This window comes from Atheta coriaria, unplaced genomic scaffold (genome assembly GCF_025399875.1).
Source record: "Atheta coriaria isolate IRGN ID8LTWV9N9 unplaced genomic scaffold, Caltech_Dcor_3.1 hic_scaffold_1_pilon, whole genome shotgun sequence".
NCBI classification, from domain to species: Eukaryota; Metazoa; Arthropoda; class Insecta; order Coleoptera; family Staphylinidae; genus Dalotia; species Dalotia coriaria.
In genome coordinates, this window is record NW_027045443.1 from 4,358,242 (window position 1) to 4,373,914 (window position 15,673).

General features: G+C 49.0%; 2 protein-coding genes across 3 annotated transcripts; both read right to left on the reverse strand.

The window, feature by feature from the left end:
* Positions 1 to 1,675: 1,675 nt before the first annotated feature.
* Positions 1,676 to 12,828, reverse strand: mask (multiple ankyrin repeats single KH domain). 2 transcript variants are annotated; one of them, XM_065308837.1, is made up of 8 exons: positions 12,381 to 12,828; positions 9,086 to 10,985; positions 8,589 to 9,025; positions 8,360 to 8,519; positions 7,429 to 8,300; positions 2,740 to 7,356; positions 2,508 to 2,678; positions 1,676 to 2,429 (listed from the first exon to the last, which is right to left on the reverse strand). In XM_065308837.1, exons 1-8 carry the CDS (start codon positions 12,618 to 12,620, stop codon positions 2,391 to 2,393), a joined length of 8,436 nt encoding a protein of 2,811 aa, XP_065164909.1. In that variant the 5' UTR covers positions 12,621 to 12,828; the 3' UTR covers positions 1,676 to 2,390. The 2 variants fall into 2 exon arrangements, with proteins under 2 accessions (XP_065164909.1, XP_065164917.1); XM_065308845.1 differs by lacking the exon at positions 12,381 to 12,828 and adding an exon at positions 11,609 to 11,748.
* Positions 12,829 to 12,932: 104 nt separating this feature from the next.
* beta-PheRS (phenylalanine--tRNA ligase beta subunit) lies at positions 12,933 to 15,275 on the reverse strand. Its single transcript, XM_065308856.1, has 8 exons — positions 15,095 to 15,275; positions 14,969 to 15,024; positions 14,756 to 14,916; positions 14,356 to 14,695; positions 13,949 to 14,304; positions 13,605 to 13,890; positions 13,181 to 13,544; positions 12,933 to 13,114 (listed from the first exon to the last, which is right to left on the reverse strand). Exons 1-8 carry the CDS (start codon positions 15,150 to 15,152, stop codon positions 12,963 to 12,965), a joined length of 1,773 nt encoding a protein of 590 aa, XP_065164928.1. The 5' UTR covers positions 15,153 to 15,275; the 3' UTR covers positions 12,933 to 12,962.
* Positions 15,276 to 15,673: the final 398 nt, after the last annotated feature.

The window sequence follows — 15,673 nt, forward strand, 5'->3', positions numbered from 1 at the left end:
TATTTATCAACTTAAAAATATTCAAAACACATTTATCAAATATGCAACAAGGTTGATATTGCAATGAAATTGAAAACAACGAAAGTCATACCTGAAACTGCCCGAAACAAACCAGTATTTGTGGTATCGCTGCGCGTGAGTTCACACGGCAAGAAGATTGGCGGAGGTAAACAAATAAACTGATGAAAACACAATGTGACGTACAAAATCGCGTGATCTTACCGGGCCCGCAATTCGCCAACTTAGGCGATGTGCACTCACTACTACCAAATAGCCTATCTGATAGAGATTGGTCTGTAGATTAAGACGCTGCGATCAGATCTTAATTATCTCTTTTAGTTTACGAGATATTCGCGATTGAATAAAATGGGCAAAAATTGCAAAATGTCACTTTTTAGCACTTTTAGTCGCGTTTTTCGACCTTTTACTATTAGAAATACAATTGTTTTATATTTCTATCTGATAGACAATCTTCCAATCTTTCATAATCAACAATTCGGTAGTAGCTATCTCTTTTAGTTTAAGAGAGATGAATTTTTGAAAATCGTCGAAAAAAGTATCAAGCATCCCCCCTTGGCAATTTTTTCTTAAGTAAAAAAAAATTTATTTATCAGATTTCCGCTTTAACTATTGTATGTTATAGATATTAGTCCGTAGAATATTCTCTGCGAGTTGTACCTATTTATCTCTGTTAGTTTACGAGATATTCGCGATTGAATGAAATGGGCAAAAATTAAAAAATGTCACTTTTTACATGCTGTGGAAAACACCCTGTATCTCCCAAACTAATACACTTTTTTGAGTTTTTCACCGCCATTTTATAGTTTAAGAGACGCTCTACACAATACATGTCGTTTTAATCCGCTCAACATTCTGGAAGCGCCCTAAAATGCCTTTGAAACATCGGTGTTTTAAGAAAATTTTGAAAACATGCTGTTCACTCTGCTGTTCAATCACCCTGTTTTTCGACCCAAAATATTTTAACTTGAAAAGTTCGACCCTATTCTTCGTCCGAAAATATTTTAACTTAAAATGTTCGACCCTGTGCTTCACGGAAAAAATGTTTTATTGCCGTATTTCAACTCTGACAAATGACAAAGGGCTACATTAAATAATAGTACTAGCGAATTAAAAAAGATTTCGTCAGCTGCAACTGCTAAACGCACAAAATAAGACAATTAAAATTAATTGCAGAAAAATAAACTTAAAAGAAGCATGTAGCGTCATCTATCGGCACGTAAAATAATTACGAAGTTGAGACTGCATGCCGCCTTTAAAGCTACTAGCGCTGTATAATGGCGGAGGCCCATACTAGTAGAAAACTGGAAAACTGCAATCGCACACAGCATATTTCCTTAATTTCTATGCCGTAACCGAATTGACAAGCGCAAATAAAATTAATTAAACGGCATAATGTAAAGTTTTGAGTAGCGTGTATGGGAATAGAGGGAACTTTTTTACGCCACCTGTCTGCGCATGCAAAATTGGTTGTAAGTTTGAAAATCCAGTACCTCGCCTGGAAATTTGTTGAAAATGCGCTACGTATATAGAAAATTGGTTGAAATTAAAAATAATTAAAATTAACATCACCCGACAAATTCTAGCATTGTCTTCATTTTTTCAATAAAGAATCCTTTAAAAAAGTGAGTGGATAAATACTACAACATCATGAACATACAGTGCATAAAGATATACTTAAGTCTTCATGTACAAGCAAATGTTACATAATCCGTATAATATAACCCTACAAGTTCTGTGAGAACTTCCTGACACTCTCCCTTCTTCTGAATATTATTCACCATCTCAATATAATCGCATTTCTTAATTCATGTAAAATCATTCCGCACTTCCATTGTATTCATGTGGACAGCCACACCTGCTACTAGCTTCGATCATTATTTTCCATGATTTTCATATTGTTCTCATATATATAATATACATCTCATTTTTATGCTTTATATTTTCTATATTATGAATATATTTACGAATATATATGTATATAGAAATATGCATATATATAAATAAATATATCAATCGTTAACAAAAAGAAACAGCGGCTCTGCTACTACGCTTGCATCCTGCACTCATGTTTTCCACCTCCTCAGTAATATAATTATATATATATAGTGTTTTTCATTTAGTTATGTAGTAATTAAAGGATTACGTCTACCAGAGCCGGGTGTCGGCTGCTTAGTGTGTGTATGTGTGTCGCGTGCAACATTTAGATACATCACGGTCCAGACGCCCCATGCACAATAAAAAAATTCCACAAAAAATGATTGAAATGAAGAGTGAAATTATTAGATAATGGATAAACGAAACTGAAATTCTACGCGGTTCATCTTGTTGCTGTTGTTATTGTTGGAACGTCCTGTGCCAGTTATTCCAAGTTACGAGCTCCACTTGTTGCTTGCTACGCCAGACCATCCCTGGGAAATAAATCACAGTTTGAATATATTCATTCACTTCACGAACACCCAAGCACCGCAAGCATACTGGCAACTTACAAGTTGTTGTTGCTTGTCTTGCATATCGACATTATTGGAACGTGAATCCCACGTGGTCATTTTGTATTCCGGCGGATACTCCAAGCCCAAATTGGACGCCATCGGCAATTGGTGATGCGGCGACGGGTAGGGCATGTTCATATTCGACTCCATCAACACCCCAATCGAGTGCTGGGGGAAAATAATTATTGCATGAATATAAATGCGTAAATAATGCTCATCTTCAACTTACCTCTTGGTAGTAATCGTAGATCGGCGGAAGATTGGCGGCACGCTGCTGCATATTATACTCCCTCGGCTCAATCGGATTCGGAATGCGGGGCGCATTCTGCTGCCACATCTGTTGCATAGTATTCTGGCGCTCCTTGATCCAGCCGTTGTTATCGTTGGGGTTGAGTTTCCTCGAACGCTCGATGCCGATGGGGCCAATAGGTTGGGGCAGTTTACGATCCTCACCAATACCACCAGCACCTCCTCCTCCACCTCCCATCTGCTGGAGGTCGCCAAAATGCATCATAGATTTGGGCGACAATGTCGGCGAGGTGTCCACGACCGCACTAACCTCATACATCGGATCAGTCGCACGCGCAATATGCTGAAGCGTCATACCCGCCATGCCATTCATCAATTGGTGCTGCTCATTGGTGGGGTTAAACTGCATCGCCCACGCGTTTGCGTTACTCTGCTGCTGCTGTTGCTGCTGTTGCGGCGGTTGCTGTTGGTGAAATATGCTTGGTGGTTTAAACATGTTGCTGTAACCGTTGTAGACATTCTGGTTCTGATGACTTTGGTGCTTGCCGTGAAAGTCGGGCGCCTTGGGATTGAGGCGCGAGTCCTGCCCGCCTTGCGCATGAGCAAAGTTGAGATGCTGCTGGAACCCATAATGTGAATTCATATCGGCCGCAAATGACGGCGGCATCTGCAGTGGCATGTGGGGCCGGTCAAAGTAATGGCTGCCGACGGAATCGGTCTGATTTTGGTTCTGGCTGGGCGGGCGATTGTGCGGGATATGGCTGCCAATCGGCGCAATCGGTGGTGGTTTATCATAGTGATAGCTGCTGTTGGGTGGAGTGGTGCTATTGCTGCTCGTCTTGGACGATACCGGAGAGCACATCGCATTGCCACGATAGCCGGGCGCCTTGGAGGCATCAATGGTGATGATGTTCGTTGGATGTTCATACTTGTTCTGCATCTGCGCCCCACTCGAAGAAACTGCGCCACCGCCACTGCTGCCGCCGCCGCCGCCGCCGCCGGTAACAGCAGCAAAGTTCTGCTTCTGAGATTCGGTATCGTGCCGCCAAATGGGCCGCTTCTCCATATCGTTGAAGAGCGTGTACACGCTCTGCGTCGTGGACGTAGCGGTCGACAGCTGAGTGCTCACACTCTCATCGGGTTTGCTCGGCGTTGGACTGCAGGGCTGACTAAGCACTTGCTGTTCGCCGGTGGGGCTGGTGACGATATTCGCTTGCGAAAAAGCTTTGGCCGCAGATTGCGAATGTGGCGGCGGTGGCGGCACGTGCTGCATATTGGGCGGTGCCGAAGACGTGGGCGCTGGACGCGAATTGTGCTTGGGAGATGATTGCGTCGAAGTTTGCTGATGCAGCGGGAGCGCAGCGTTCGGACTAATCGGGCCCGGCGGAGGGGCAGGCGCCGCCATCAGGCGCTGTTTCTGAATTTGCATCGCTGTCTGCTGGTGAGCGAGAGGCTGTGGCTGTGTGGCGACTGCACCAATGTGCTCGCTCACTTTGGCGGCAAAACTCCTCTGCACAGCTTTGATAGAAGGAGCTGGCAGACGTGCTGCATTCGAAATAGCAACCGCTCTCTGATGGTGTTGCTGTTGCTGCGCCTTCTCCTTTTCGGCTTGCGCAACCAGTCTAGGAGCTGGCGCCGATCCTCCCGGCGCGGCTAAACGTGGCTTGCCGCCCACCGCAGCACTATTCCTCAGCACCTGCACGACGGCCGTTAGCTGTTTTTGTTGTAGTGGTTGCTGTTGAACCACGGAGCTGCCGACAGACGACTGCCCAATTTGACTGACCGCTTTAACAGCCACCTTCTTCGTGCCAATCTGCGTCTTGTCCCAGAGGGTAGTGGCTACTGGCGGAGCCTTTGTCTTGGGCAACATTTGCAATATGTCTGCGTCCGGATCGCGAATTAGCACCGCAATCAAAGTATGCGCTTGTTTCGTAGCATCAGTGGAGCCTTTGATGGTGATGATGCGCTCGCCTTGTCCCTTGCTCTGCTTCTCCACCTCAATGTGAGCGCCGGTTGCGCCGCGAATCGCATTAATGTTGCTGCCGCCGCGGCCTATCACGCGCGAAATTGCATTCAGCGGGACAGACACCTTCTTCACGCCAGAGTCCGATTGCGTGGGTTGTACGGATGACTTGCGCACCACCTCTTTCCAACCCTCTTCACGCTTGCTACCCTGTTTGGGGCTGGTGGAGGAACTTGACGATTTAGTAATCTCGGCTTCTTTCTTGCGCGGCGTGACAAAACTGTCGCTGCCGGACGGCTCAAACTCGTCGCGATCGGCAGGACTCTTGGTGCAGACAGCTTCGGACAGCAATTGTTGTTGCTGCTGCTGTTGTTGCAAGAGCTGTTGCTGGGCTTGCAGCTTCTCCTTGCGCAACTCATTCTTGGTCTTCTGTTTCTCTTTCTTGCTCTCTGGTTTGACGCTCGCCATGGAAGGTTTATTATTTAACGTTGTAATCGGTGTAGCACTAATATTTATTGTGGGGCTCGGCACGACGGTGGTTGACAGCGGACCCGTTGTCGAAGATGAAGTGTTGGTGGTGGTGGTGGTGGTGGAGGAGCCAAGAGTGCCATTGGGTTTCTTCTTCTTCTTATCCTTGCGCTTCTCTTTCGACTTAACATCGTTGCTAGAGCAGCTACCCTGACTATTGGCGTCGATGCCACTGTCGCCCTCTTCCTTGTCAGCCGAATGCTCAACGGCAACAGGTGGAATCGGCACCTTTTCGTCCTCTTCGTCTTCGTCATCCTTGTCGTCATCGTCCTTGTCCTCATAATACTCGTTCTTCTTGTTCTCCTCAAACAACTTGCGCTTCTCCTCCTTCTTCTCGAGCTTCTTCTTCTTCTTGCGTTCGCGCTTCCGCGCAGCCGCTGCCTTCTTCGACTCTTCGCGATTCTTCTCCATGTCCAATTCCTCGAGCAAAATCGAAGCGTTCTTGTTGGCCTTCGCCGCTTGCGTTTCCTTCGCGGCGCGAATAATCTTAATGCATTCGTGGCACTTGTCGACAAGGTCATTATCTTTCTCACTCACCGTGGTCATATAGCGGATCATCTCCTGATCGCTGGGAAATTGCGTCACGTGATTAACCATCCACTTCACGACCTTGACATGTCCCTTGCGATAGGCCGCCATTAGACAAGACACTTTTCGGTTGTCCTGCGAATCGATGTCGGCCCCAAGCCCATGCAACAGTTCAACCACATTCAAATGCCCGCCGTTCGCCGCCAACCACAAGGGAGAGTTGCCCTTTTTATTTTTCACCTCCACTGCCGCACCACGGTTCAGGAGCAGATCGACAAACCGCACGTGTCCCTTATCGGCGGCGATGGTCAGCGCGGTGTCCCTTGACGACGGCACCGGCGTAGCATTGACATCTGCGCCTTTGTCGAGGAGAACTCGGCCCACATCTACGTAGCCGCCGCTGGCAGCTTCCATTAGGGGCGTCAGTCCAGTCTTGGCGCGATGTTCAACATTAGCTTTTCGATCCAAAAGAAGGCTGACAACTTCATGCCGGCCCTGAAAGCAAGCCAGTGTTAGCGCCGTATTCCGATTGGTCTCGATTTGCGCATTTATGTCACTGCCCAGGTCGAGGAGGAGTTTCACCGCCGCCGTATGGCCATTCATCGCAGCCAACATCAAGGGAGAGATACCCAACTTACTGCCGGTGCGTGAATTGATCTCTGCGCCTTGCTGCAGCAACAGTTTGATAATGTTCACGTAGCCGCCCGATGCAGCCAGACTCAGTGGCGTATAATCGGAAACGTTGCGATGTTCCTTATTAGCGTTGCGGTTCAGCAGAATTTCGACCACCTCGTACCGCCCTCCGGAACATGCCAAACTCAGTGGCGTGTCCTTGGTTCGCTCCGACTGCGCCTCAATATCGGCATTGTGTTTGAGCAGCAACTCCACGACCTTCTCGTGCCCGGCGGTCGCGGCAAGAATCAGCGGCGTAAAACCCTTCTTGTCACGATGCTCAATGTCGGCGCCATGCTGAATCAACAATCCCACCAGGTCCTCGTGGCCGCCGGCGCAAGCTAACGTGAGTGCAGTATCGTGATTGCTTTCGGTCTCCGAGTCCACATCCATGCAGAAGTTGGCCTGGTCCACCGCCGGACAGTGCACGGCGACCGTGTCGCCATACTGCGCGCCAATCGCATTCGGGTCCATCAGTTTCTTCTTCTGGACATTCCGATACAAGTATCGGTCTTTCTTCTTCACGCTATCCACTGCGCTAGTGGCGCCAGTGGTAGAAGAACTGCTGGTCTTGGTGCACTTCTTGCCCGCGTCAACAGCCGTCGTTTGAATCTGCGTCTGCGTTGCGGCTTGGACCTGATTCAAGTGTTGACTGCACGACACCTGACAATAGTGATTCGTCTGAACGATTGTGGTAGGACCAATGTGCGTGCACGTTGGTGACACGTCCGTCTCGGTGATGATCGGCATCGCCGGCTGCTGGTCCGCCGTGCCCATTGTCGCATGCTGCATGCGACTGTAGTTGGCCTGCGCTTGGAAGCCGCGACAGAAAGCCGTTTTGATCAACGTGCCGGTGGTATTGTTGCCGACAGCCTGCAGATATTGTTCGTACGGATCAAAAGTGCGCTAAAACAAACATCATCGGTTAGTTACATCAAGCCCCCCTCGTGATTCATGCGCATACAAAATATTCCCTACCTGCACGCCCGCCAAGTCGACGCTGTGATTCGGTACGGCAAAGTATTCCACGCGCGACACGTCCCCGTCGTGGTCATCGCCGGCGGCTAAATCCTGCTGCTGCTGCTGCTGCTGCTGCTGGGCGAGTGATTGCAGCATATTTTCGTCCAGAGATTCGGAAAACTGCGTCGGCACAGGCGACTGCTGTGGCTGGTCAGCGCCAATATTATAACACTGCAGGTCATCGACAATGCAATCCTGCAACTGCAAATCCTTGGTGTGCTTCTCAATAAACTTGGTCGCACTTTTGAAGACATAATCAAGATTGGCTTTCTTCGGCGGCGCGACCACTGGCGGCGAAGTGGATGTAGAAGTGGCAGACGGTGACGAGACAAAGGCGGCGCGAATGAGTGGATGGTTGTGCAGGTCTTGCAGGAAGTTGGCCGTGTTGAGGTTGTCGTGTTGCGCATCATCGAGATCCAGGGGATAGAGCGACTTGTCGACTGAGGTCGCCGCTGCGGCAGTGGCAATCGGTGTTGCTGTGCTGCCGGTTGGCGCGGCCGTAATCGCCACGTCGGGCTGCACCATCGGCAGTTGCGGTGGCGGCAATTGCTGGAAAGTGTAAACCTTGCGCACATTCTTGCCTTCTTTCTTCGAGACAGGTTTCGCCTTCGGGCGGTCGCTGATGGCGGTATTCTGGCTAACGTCGGCGTGCGGCTGAATCTTGACCGGCGTCACCGTCGTGGTAGTAGCGGCTGTGGCGCTAATGGGAGGGAAACAAAACGGCGGCTGTTGGTTCTGCGCCGTCTGGTAAATGAGGTCGGCGGCCTGCACTCCCGCATAAAATGCGTTCAAATCCTGAACTGGAAATACCGACCGCTTTCCGCCCACGCCTAGAATCAAACACACTGCAAATTGAACGAATAATCAACAATATATGTTTGTATATTACCGTCGTCTTGAATGTCAATATCAATAATAGACCTGTGCGGCAGTGGTGCTTGAGAATTGTCGTCCTGAGGCACTGCATTAGCCGGAAACAGCGCCTGCTGCTGCTGCTGCTGCTGCTGTTGTTGTTGCTGCTGCTTTCCGCTAAACTCTCTATCCACTCTCTGCAACAACACACTGCGTTCACCCTCCTGCTCTCCCACTACACCCCAATTTTGCTGATTGCAGCTTACGTGAAGTTCATCGAGTATCTGCTGCTTTTGACTGCCCTCGTCGCTGGACACCGCGGTGGGGGGGACTTGGATTGGCAGCTTCTTGCGATTTTTCACGTACTCCAGGATGCTAGTCTTCTTGTCGATAAGACCGCCGGGTGCTTGGGTCGTCTGCTGCTTGGCCAGAAACTCCATTGTGGCGGTGGTGGCAGCGTACAGATCGCAGTCTTCAAACTCGCTGAACGCCAAAGGCTGACTGCGCACCTGCTGCGCCTCGGCGGTGGTAAGCGCCGTGTCAAAGATAACATTGACGCCAGAGGTGCGCACATTGTCCTTGCACGCGGTAGCAGTGGAATCCGCCTGAGCCAGGCTCTCAGCTAGTTGCTTGTCGACGCCCTCCTCATGTGGCACGATGCGAACCGCTTCGGGGACCTCTTGCAGCACCGCCGGCGAGAAATCTAAGTCAAACACGCCCATTGTCATTGTCATACAATCATTATTTAAAGTGATGCGCTTACCTGCAGTCGGTTGGAAAAAGTTCATCCTCTGCGTGGCGTTGCTGGGCAAGGGAGACACATGGCCGGGGAGCATAGTGGCCGCCGTCGCAGAAGGTTGATTCATCAGCATCGAATGAGGAAAGTCGAGCAAGAGCTGAACGACCGTTGTGTGACCGCCTTTGGCCGCCTCGATCAACATGGTGGAATTGTCCTTGAGCTTATGGTTGGGGTCAGCACCAGTCGCCAGCAACAGCTCAACAACGTTCAAATGTCCGCCGGCGCAAGCTAGCGATAGTGGGGTGTGATCATTGTTGGTTGTCTGTCGGTGCACATTGGCGCCCTTGGTGATGAGGAACTGCACGGCGCAGTGGTGACCCGCACGGCAAGCCTTCATCAGCGGGGTACGACCACCCTCGGACTCGTGCTCCATGTTCGCGCCATAATGCAGCAGTTTGTCCACCACATCAGTGTGGCCATTTTCGCACGCGTACGTGAGAGCAGTATCGCCTGTCTGCGTCTGCGCATGCACATTCGCATTCTTCTCCAGGAGATACTCGACCAACTTCAGGTGTCCCTCTTGCGCCGCCTCCATCAGCGGTGTTGATGCTCCCAGTTCAATGTCAGCGCCCGCTTGGTAGAGATAATCGGCCACTTCGGTGAAGCCACCGCAACAAGCCAATGTCAAAGCAGTTTCCTGCGTCTCATCCGTCTGCGCGTTAATGTGCGCACCCTGGTTCAACAGGAGCGCCACCATGTCTTCGTGGCCTTCGCGAGCCGCCTCCATGAGCGGCGTGTAACCCTCATCGTTGACCTCTTCGATGTTGGCGCCGCGCTCGATGAGCAGCATGGCGAGGTCAACGTGCCCGCCACAAGCTGCCAGCGTGAGCGGCGATTCGAAGCTGTCCGTCGGCATATTAACTTGCGCGCCCGAGTCGAGCAACAGGCGCGCCACCTCCACGTGCCCATCCATGGAGGCCTCCATGAGGGCGGTATGCATCTCGTCGGTCTTGTGCTCCTGGTCGGCGCCGGCCTCGAGCAGAAACTTAACCATATCCAAATGGCCCTTATAGCAGGCCAACGTAAGCGCAGACTCTTTGAATTCGTTCGAGTGCGTGTTGATGCCGGCGCCGTGCATGAGGAGGATCTTCGCCAGGCCGACGTGGCCGGCGCTGGCCGCCTCCATCAGTGGCGTATGCCCATTCTCATTGTGGTCCTCGACATTGGCGCCCTTTTCGAGCAGAAATTTAACAACATCCTGATGTCCGCCGGCACAGCCATACATCAGCGGCGTATTGCCCGTGGTGGACTGCGCATTCACCTCCGCGCCATGCCGCACCAACAGACGGACAATATCCAAGTGGCCGGCCGACGCGGCCTCCATCAGCGGCGTGCATTCGCCCTTGATGCCGCGATCTTCGACGTTGGCGTTCATCGCGAGCAGCACCTGCGCCAATTCGTAGTAGCCTGCACTGCAAGCGAGCGACAGCAGACTCTCGCCCTCCTCGGACGTCTCGTGCACGGAGCGTCCCTCGGTCAGCAGCTTCTTAACCGTGCACACATCACCGTCGGTGCACGCCTCCACCAGCGACGTCTTCTCCGGCTGCTGCAGCTGCGGCTGCTGTGGCGCCGCCTGAGGGTTGTTACTATTGCTGCCGGGATAAGTATCGGACCGCATGCGCGTCAGCGCCGCCGCTGCCTCGTCCAGCGCGCTTGAGACGCTCGATGTCAGCCGGCGCAAGACTTCCGGATCGGCTAGATGTTTACCATCCTTGGTGGCAAGCTGCCCGATACCCGCAGCCTGCAGCAGCTGCTCAATACGCGCTTGCGTCAACGGATCAACGGTGCGATTCTGCTGCGCGTTAAGCAGAAATTTCGCCGCCTCCAACGAATTGTCCCCTTCGTCGATCACGAACGATTCCACCTGCAAACACATACAAACACACGCATTAGCCATGGCGTTACGTGACCGGGAAGCACCAACTTTCTCTCGCCGACAAAGAATGCGAACACACCATTGTTGTTTGCAACACCAAGAGATAAAAACCACCTATTAGCCTTCGTCCAAATTAAATTACGACTCATGTGCAGAGAGCTGATGATACACTTTTTATTGTCGGCATCCGCAATTATCGCAGCAGCGCGGTGCCCGTTCATTCCACACTGCATCAGAACGATAAGAAAAAGTCGCAACATCGACTTGAATTCATTATTTTGAACCTTCACCTTATTTAAAAAAACAAACAGTGTTGCATGTCAGCAGACACACGGCGCACGTAAACTATGACCGACAATATTTTCATTCCTATTCGCTGGTGGCTGGTGGCACGCCATGTTCCGCAAATCATAACCTCACAAGAGCGAAATCGAAACTAGCAATGGGTACTTACACAGCGACGAAAAATTGAAAATGAGCTCAACCCTAAACCGCAATGCATAGACAGTGACCAAACGATATACCGAGTGTTTCAATCGCGATTAACATTCCAGAACCGTCCGTGTTTCAGGTTCGTTCAAATTCAAACAAGAAACAAAAATCCACCTCACCTTCCTCCCGGTGGAGCAGCAGCAGTCGCGGCAAACAGGTTTTCGGCTATCGCATTACAACAAAACGGACAATGCGCGCAACATGCCGCGCGCTCGCACGCCACGGCTCGGAATTCGGGCAAAATGTGCTAGCTCCACATAACCGGACGCAAAATAAAATCGAAAGAATAATAAATAAAACACGATAATTTGTCGGCGGCGCCGAAATAAGTGCAGGACTGCCAAAGTGACCGTCAGTTTGTCACATTCATCCTTACTTCCGGTTGTCCCCGCAACTGTCACTCTGACAGCGCTCAAATAGCAATCAAAAGCGATACATCATGAATGTATGGCACTTACAGATGGAAGACAATCGTTCGTTGCTTGTCTGTGTTGGCGGCCGCCGTGAAGAAACGCAATCACTGCGACGATTAGGAAAATATGCGTGTTGCAATACTGGGAGAATATGCGCGAGACGGTACGATTTCGCGATATTCATTTGTTTCATTGGCGTTTGCAATGGCAACGTCGATCCCGCTACCGCAACGTTCTGGAAAAAAACAATTGCCGCACGCCGGGCAGCCCCCGTCCGGCATTGTCATGTCATTAGTTCGGGCCGCAAGATGTCTCGTTGCGTCGGAAGTTCATTGATACCGTGCGGCCTCCCCGTCGTCGTCGTCGAGGTTCACCCAGCCACACCACACCACACACCATGCATGCATGCACGGTGCGCGCGCGCTCGCGTGTGTGCGTGCGTGTGCGAGCGAGCGCAAAATGCCCGAATATGACCTACCTCAGAAACGCTGTCCTCTTCGCTCTCCGACGTGTCGGAGATGTACTGGCGATGCTCAGAGTACGTCTCCGTCTCGGATTTGGCCGGACTCGAATTTGTGGTCGAATGCGAGCGCGGTGTCGACGACGAGTCCTGCGGCTGCGGTGGCTGCTGCTGCTGCTGCTGCTGCTGGTGAATGTTCACAACTTTTTCTATTTTCGGATTGTTATCGGCGCCGGATCCTTGTGCTACATTCTGCATGTTTGCCCAATCATTCGCACATCCGAACCGATCGCACACCGTTCGCCCGGAGCTGATAAACGCGATCGCTTCTGCGATTCACTACCGATCACCATGGAACATTCGATGCACATTCGCTTGCGCGATTAAAGTCTGATCACGGTCGCCATTTTCTTTCGATGGCCGACGAATTCCAGCTAAACCCGAGTTCCGTCGCCACCAGCGTCCTCTGCCACAGGCAGCAGCGATATCTGGCGCAGCAAACTGCAAACGTGACAACGTAGGCAACCCAAACGCCAGGCACGTAAATCGTGACAATGCAAAACAGAACAATTTCAATTATTATCATCTTTATTTCAGTGCTTACAAGAACGGCTCAATGTTAATTTCAACAGCTGCACAAGGATTATTCAACTCAAATTTGCTTAAAACCTCCGGATGCAATACACCGATTTTACCGATTACACTGCCGCGCATAACAATCTCGGCACACCGACGTGGAAAATATGATGCATCTATAGAAGAAAACAAAAAACGAACATTATCATATTGTTTATGCAAAATCTGCATCATGCACTTGCCTTCAATAGGACGCAGCTGATACCCTAGCTCGGCATCCCAAGGCACTTCCAATAACATCATAACATGATCAAGTAAACCATGAACCACCTCGAAACCAGCGGTTTTGTTACAATTGACTGCACAAATGCGCCTTTCATTTCGAGCACCCACCTCAACCCCTTCATCACGAATAACAACATCAGAAATTTCGAAAACTTTCACTGGCAACGGCATTTTCTTGTTGGCAGCAATGGTTTTCAACAGCCCCGGCAAAAGAGTGGTTCTACACACTTGAAATTCGAGTGTTTTCGGGTTGGAAATGTGCACAGCAGGCACATGCTCGATGTCATAACCCAACTTCGAAGCAATATCGTCTCGTGAGCACTAAAAACAAGTTTAAATCAATACATATACATCGTTTGTTAAAACAATAGCTGTCTCTACCAGTGAAAAAGTAAGCGCTTCAGTGAATCCGGCCTGTGCAATCGGAAAACGCAAGAGGTCAGTTAATTTATTTATCGGTAGTTGCTGACCAATCGTTGAAGTTTTCGGCAGGGTCCTTTCGATGTTATTGTATCCATGCGCAATCGCCACATCTTCATAGATATCACAAGCGTGAATAACATCGTGCCGCGTGGGAGGAACCGTCACTCTCACCGCGCCAGACTCCAGAAGCTCGGATTCAAGACACATCTTTGACAGCAGCGTCGCAATCTCTTCACCAGTTTTACTAAATTTAAACTTTCAAAATATACTTTAAATCAACCAAATCAGTAATACACATTTACCTAATCCCAATGCACTTGTTAACCTTGTCACACTGTACAATCTCCTTCCTATAGTCCAACTCAGGACAATCTTCATATTTTCCATCTGGATACTCGACGCGCACACGTTCAACAGTATATGGATCCTTGCAATATTTACTAAACATGCAGACGAGTGTATCCAACACGATTTTCGCTTTAGTTAAATCAGTTGCAGTGCACTCAATGAACACATTCTTCGTATTCAATGTGATCTTGGAGTGGTCGCCGTTGATGATTGGTGGTAATGATAATACCACACCATTGACGTCAGTAATGACAGGATATACCGGACTATCCTTGATAATTGGCAAGTACTGCTTCAATTGTGCATGTGTCTAAAACATTTAAATTGTTTAAAGTATATTTTAAGCAAATTTCATTCTTACTGAGTAGAAATCCATAAGTTCTGCAGCGGTAAACTCTTTGGTCTGATTGAGGGGAATAAATTTAATCTCGCCAGGAGGTTTAGCGTCATAAACAAAAGGCCCTTCAAGAGTATCCAGATCGTGAGTGCCGATTGCGACAAGCGAACGTTTGCGGCATATATTTTGATGTAACTTGTCTTGTAGATCAATGAATGAATTGTAGGAATCTTTAGTAAAGAACAAATTACGCAAAATGGCCGCAACTGCAAATGGGCGAATTTTTCCAGTGTCTGGCTTGATGACAAGTTTCATGTTATCTGAAGCACTGCACTGCACTGTTTTGTACATTGGGAATTCCATCCTTAGAATAGATCAAAAATAACTCATGGTTTAACAGCATTGTGTTTGGAGTTTTTCTTACTTTTTAAGAAACACTAGTAATCCTAATGTGAGTCCCTCCAGACAAAGTAAATCATATCTATTAGCAGGTATGTCAATCCTGTAGATGACATCCTCAGATGCTCCCTCGGCTTGCTTGGCATCTTCACCTTGTTCTTTTGATATCATCTGCTTTTCTGTGGTCTAGAAACTTGTTCAATCAGTAAATATATGGTAAATTGCACGATCTACTCACGACTTCATCAAGTTCCAGCCCAAACTCGAAGCATAAATGCTGAAATTCGTCATCGCCTGCATGAAATTAAGCAAAGAAGTTATGGTTAACCTCCAATTAGAACATATTTGTGTGAAAAGTACTTACTATACTTTTTGCCAAGCGCCTCAAAGAGGAGATCTCGTTTCACACCAATGGTTGGCATCGTCCTCAGTAGTTGTGGACTAACTCAATTGTTACTTAAAGGAATTATGGAACAGAGACTGCCGATCTTGCGTCAGCATTCAGTGCTTGACAGTGAGACGTGTACGAAAGGTTGTATACATACGTAGTGTCGCGGTGTCATTGGCTCACGGCGTGTTAAGAGAGAACAGAGGAACTCGGAAAATTTGAATACATCGTTTTTCACCGCCATATTATAGTTCATGAGACGCTCTATAAGATGCATGCCATTTTTATCCGCTAAACATTACAAAAGTCTCCTAAAATTCCCTTCAAACATTGGCATTTTAAAAAAATTGAAAAACATGGTGCGGAAAACACCCTGTATCTCTCAAGCTAATGTACCTTCTTTTTGTTTCTTACGGTCACATGATAGTTAAGAGACGCTCTACACGATGCATGCTTTTTTAACCTGCAAAAATGACCTAAAATGTTGATCTAATAACCGCACCACTTTTGGGAGGGAATTTGAAGGCCAATGCTGTGGAAAACACCCTAACATCT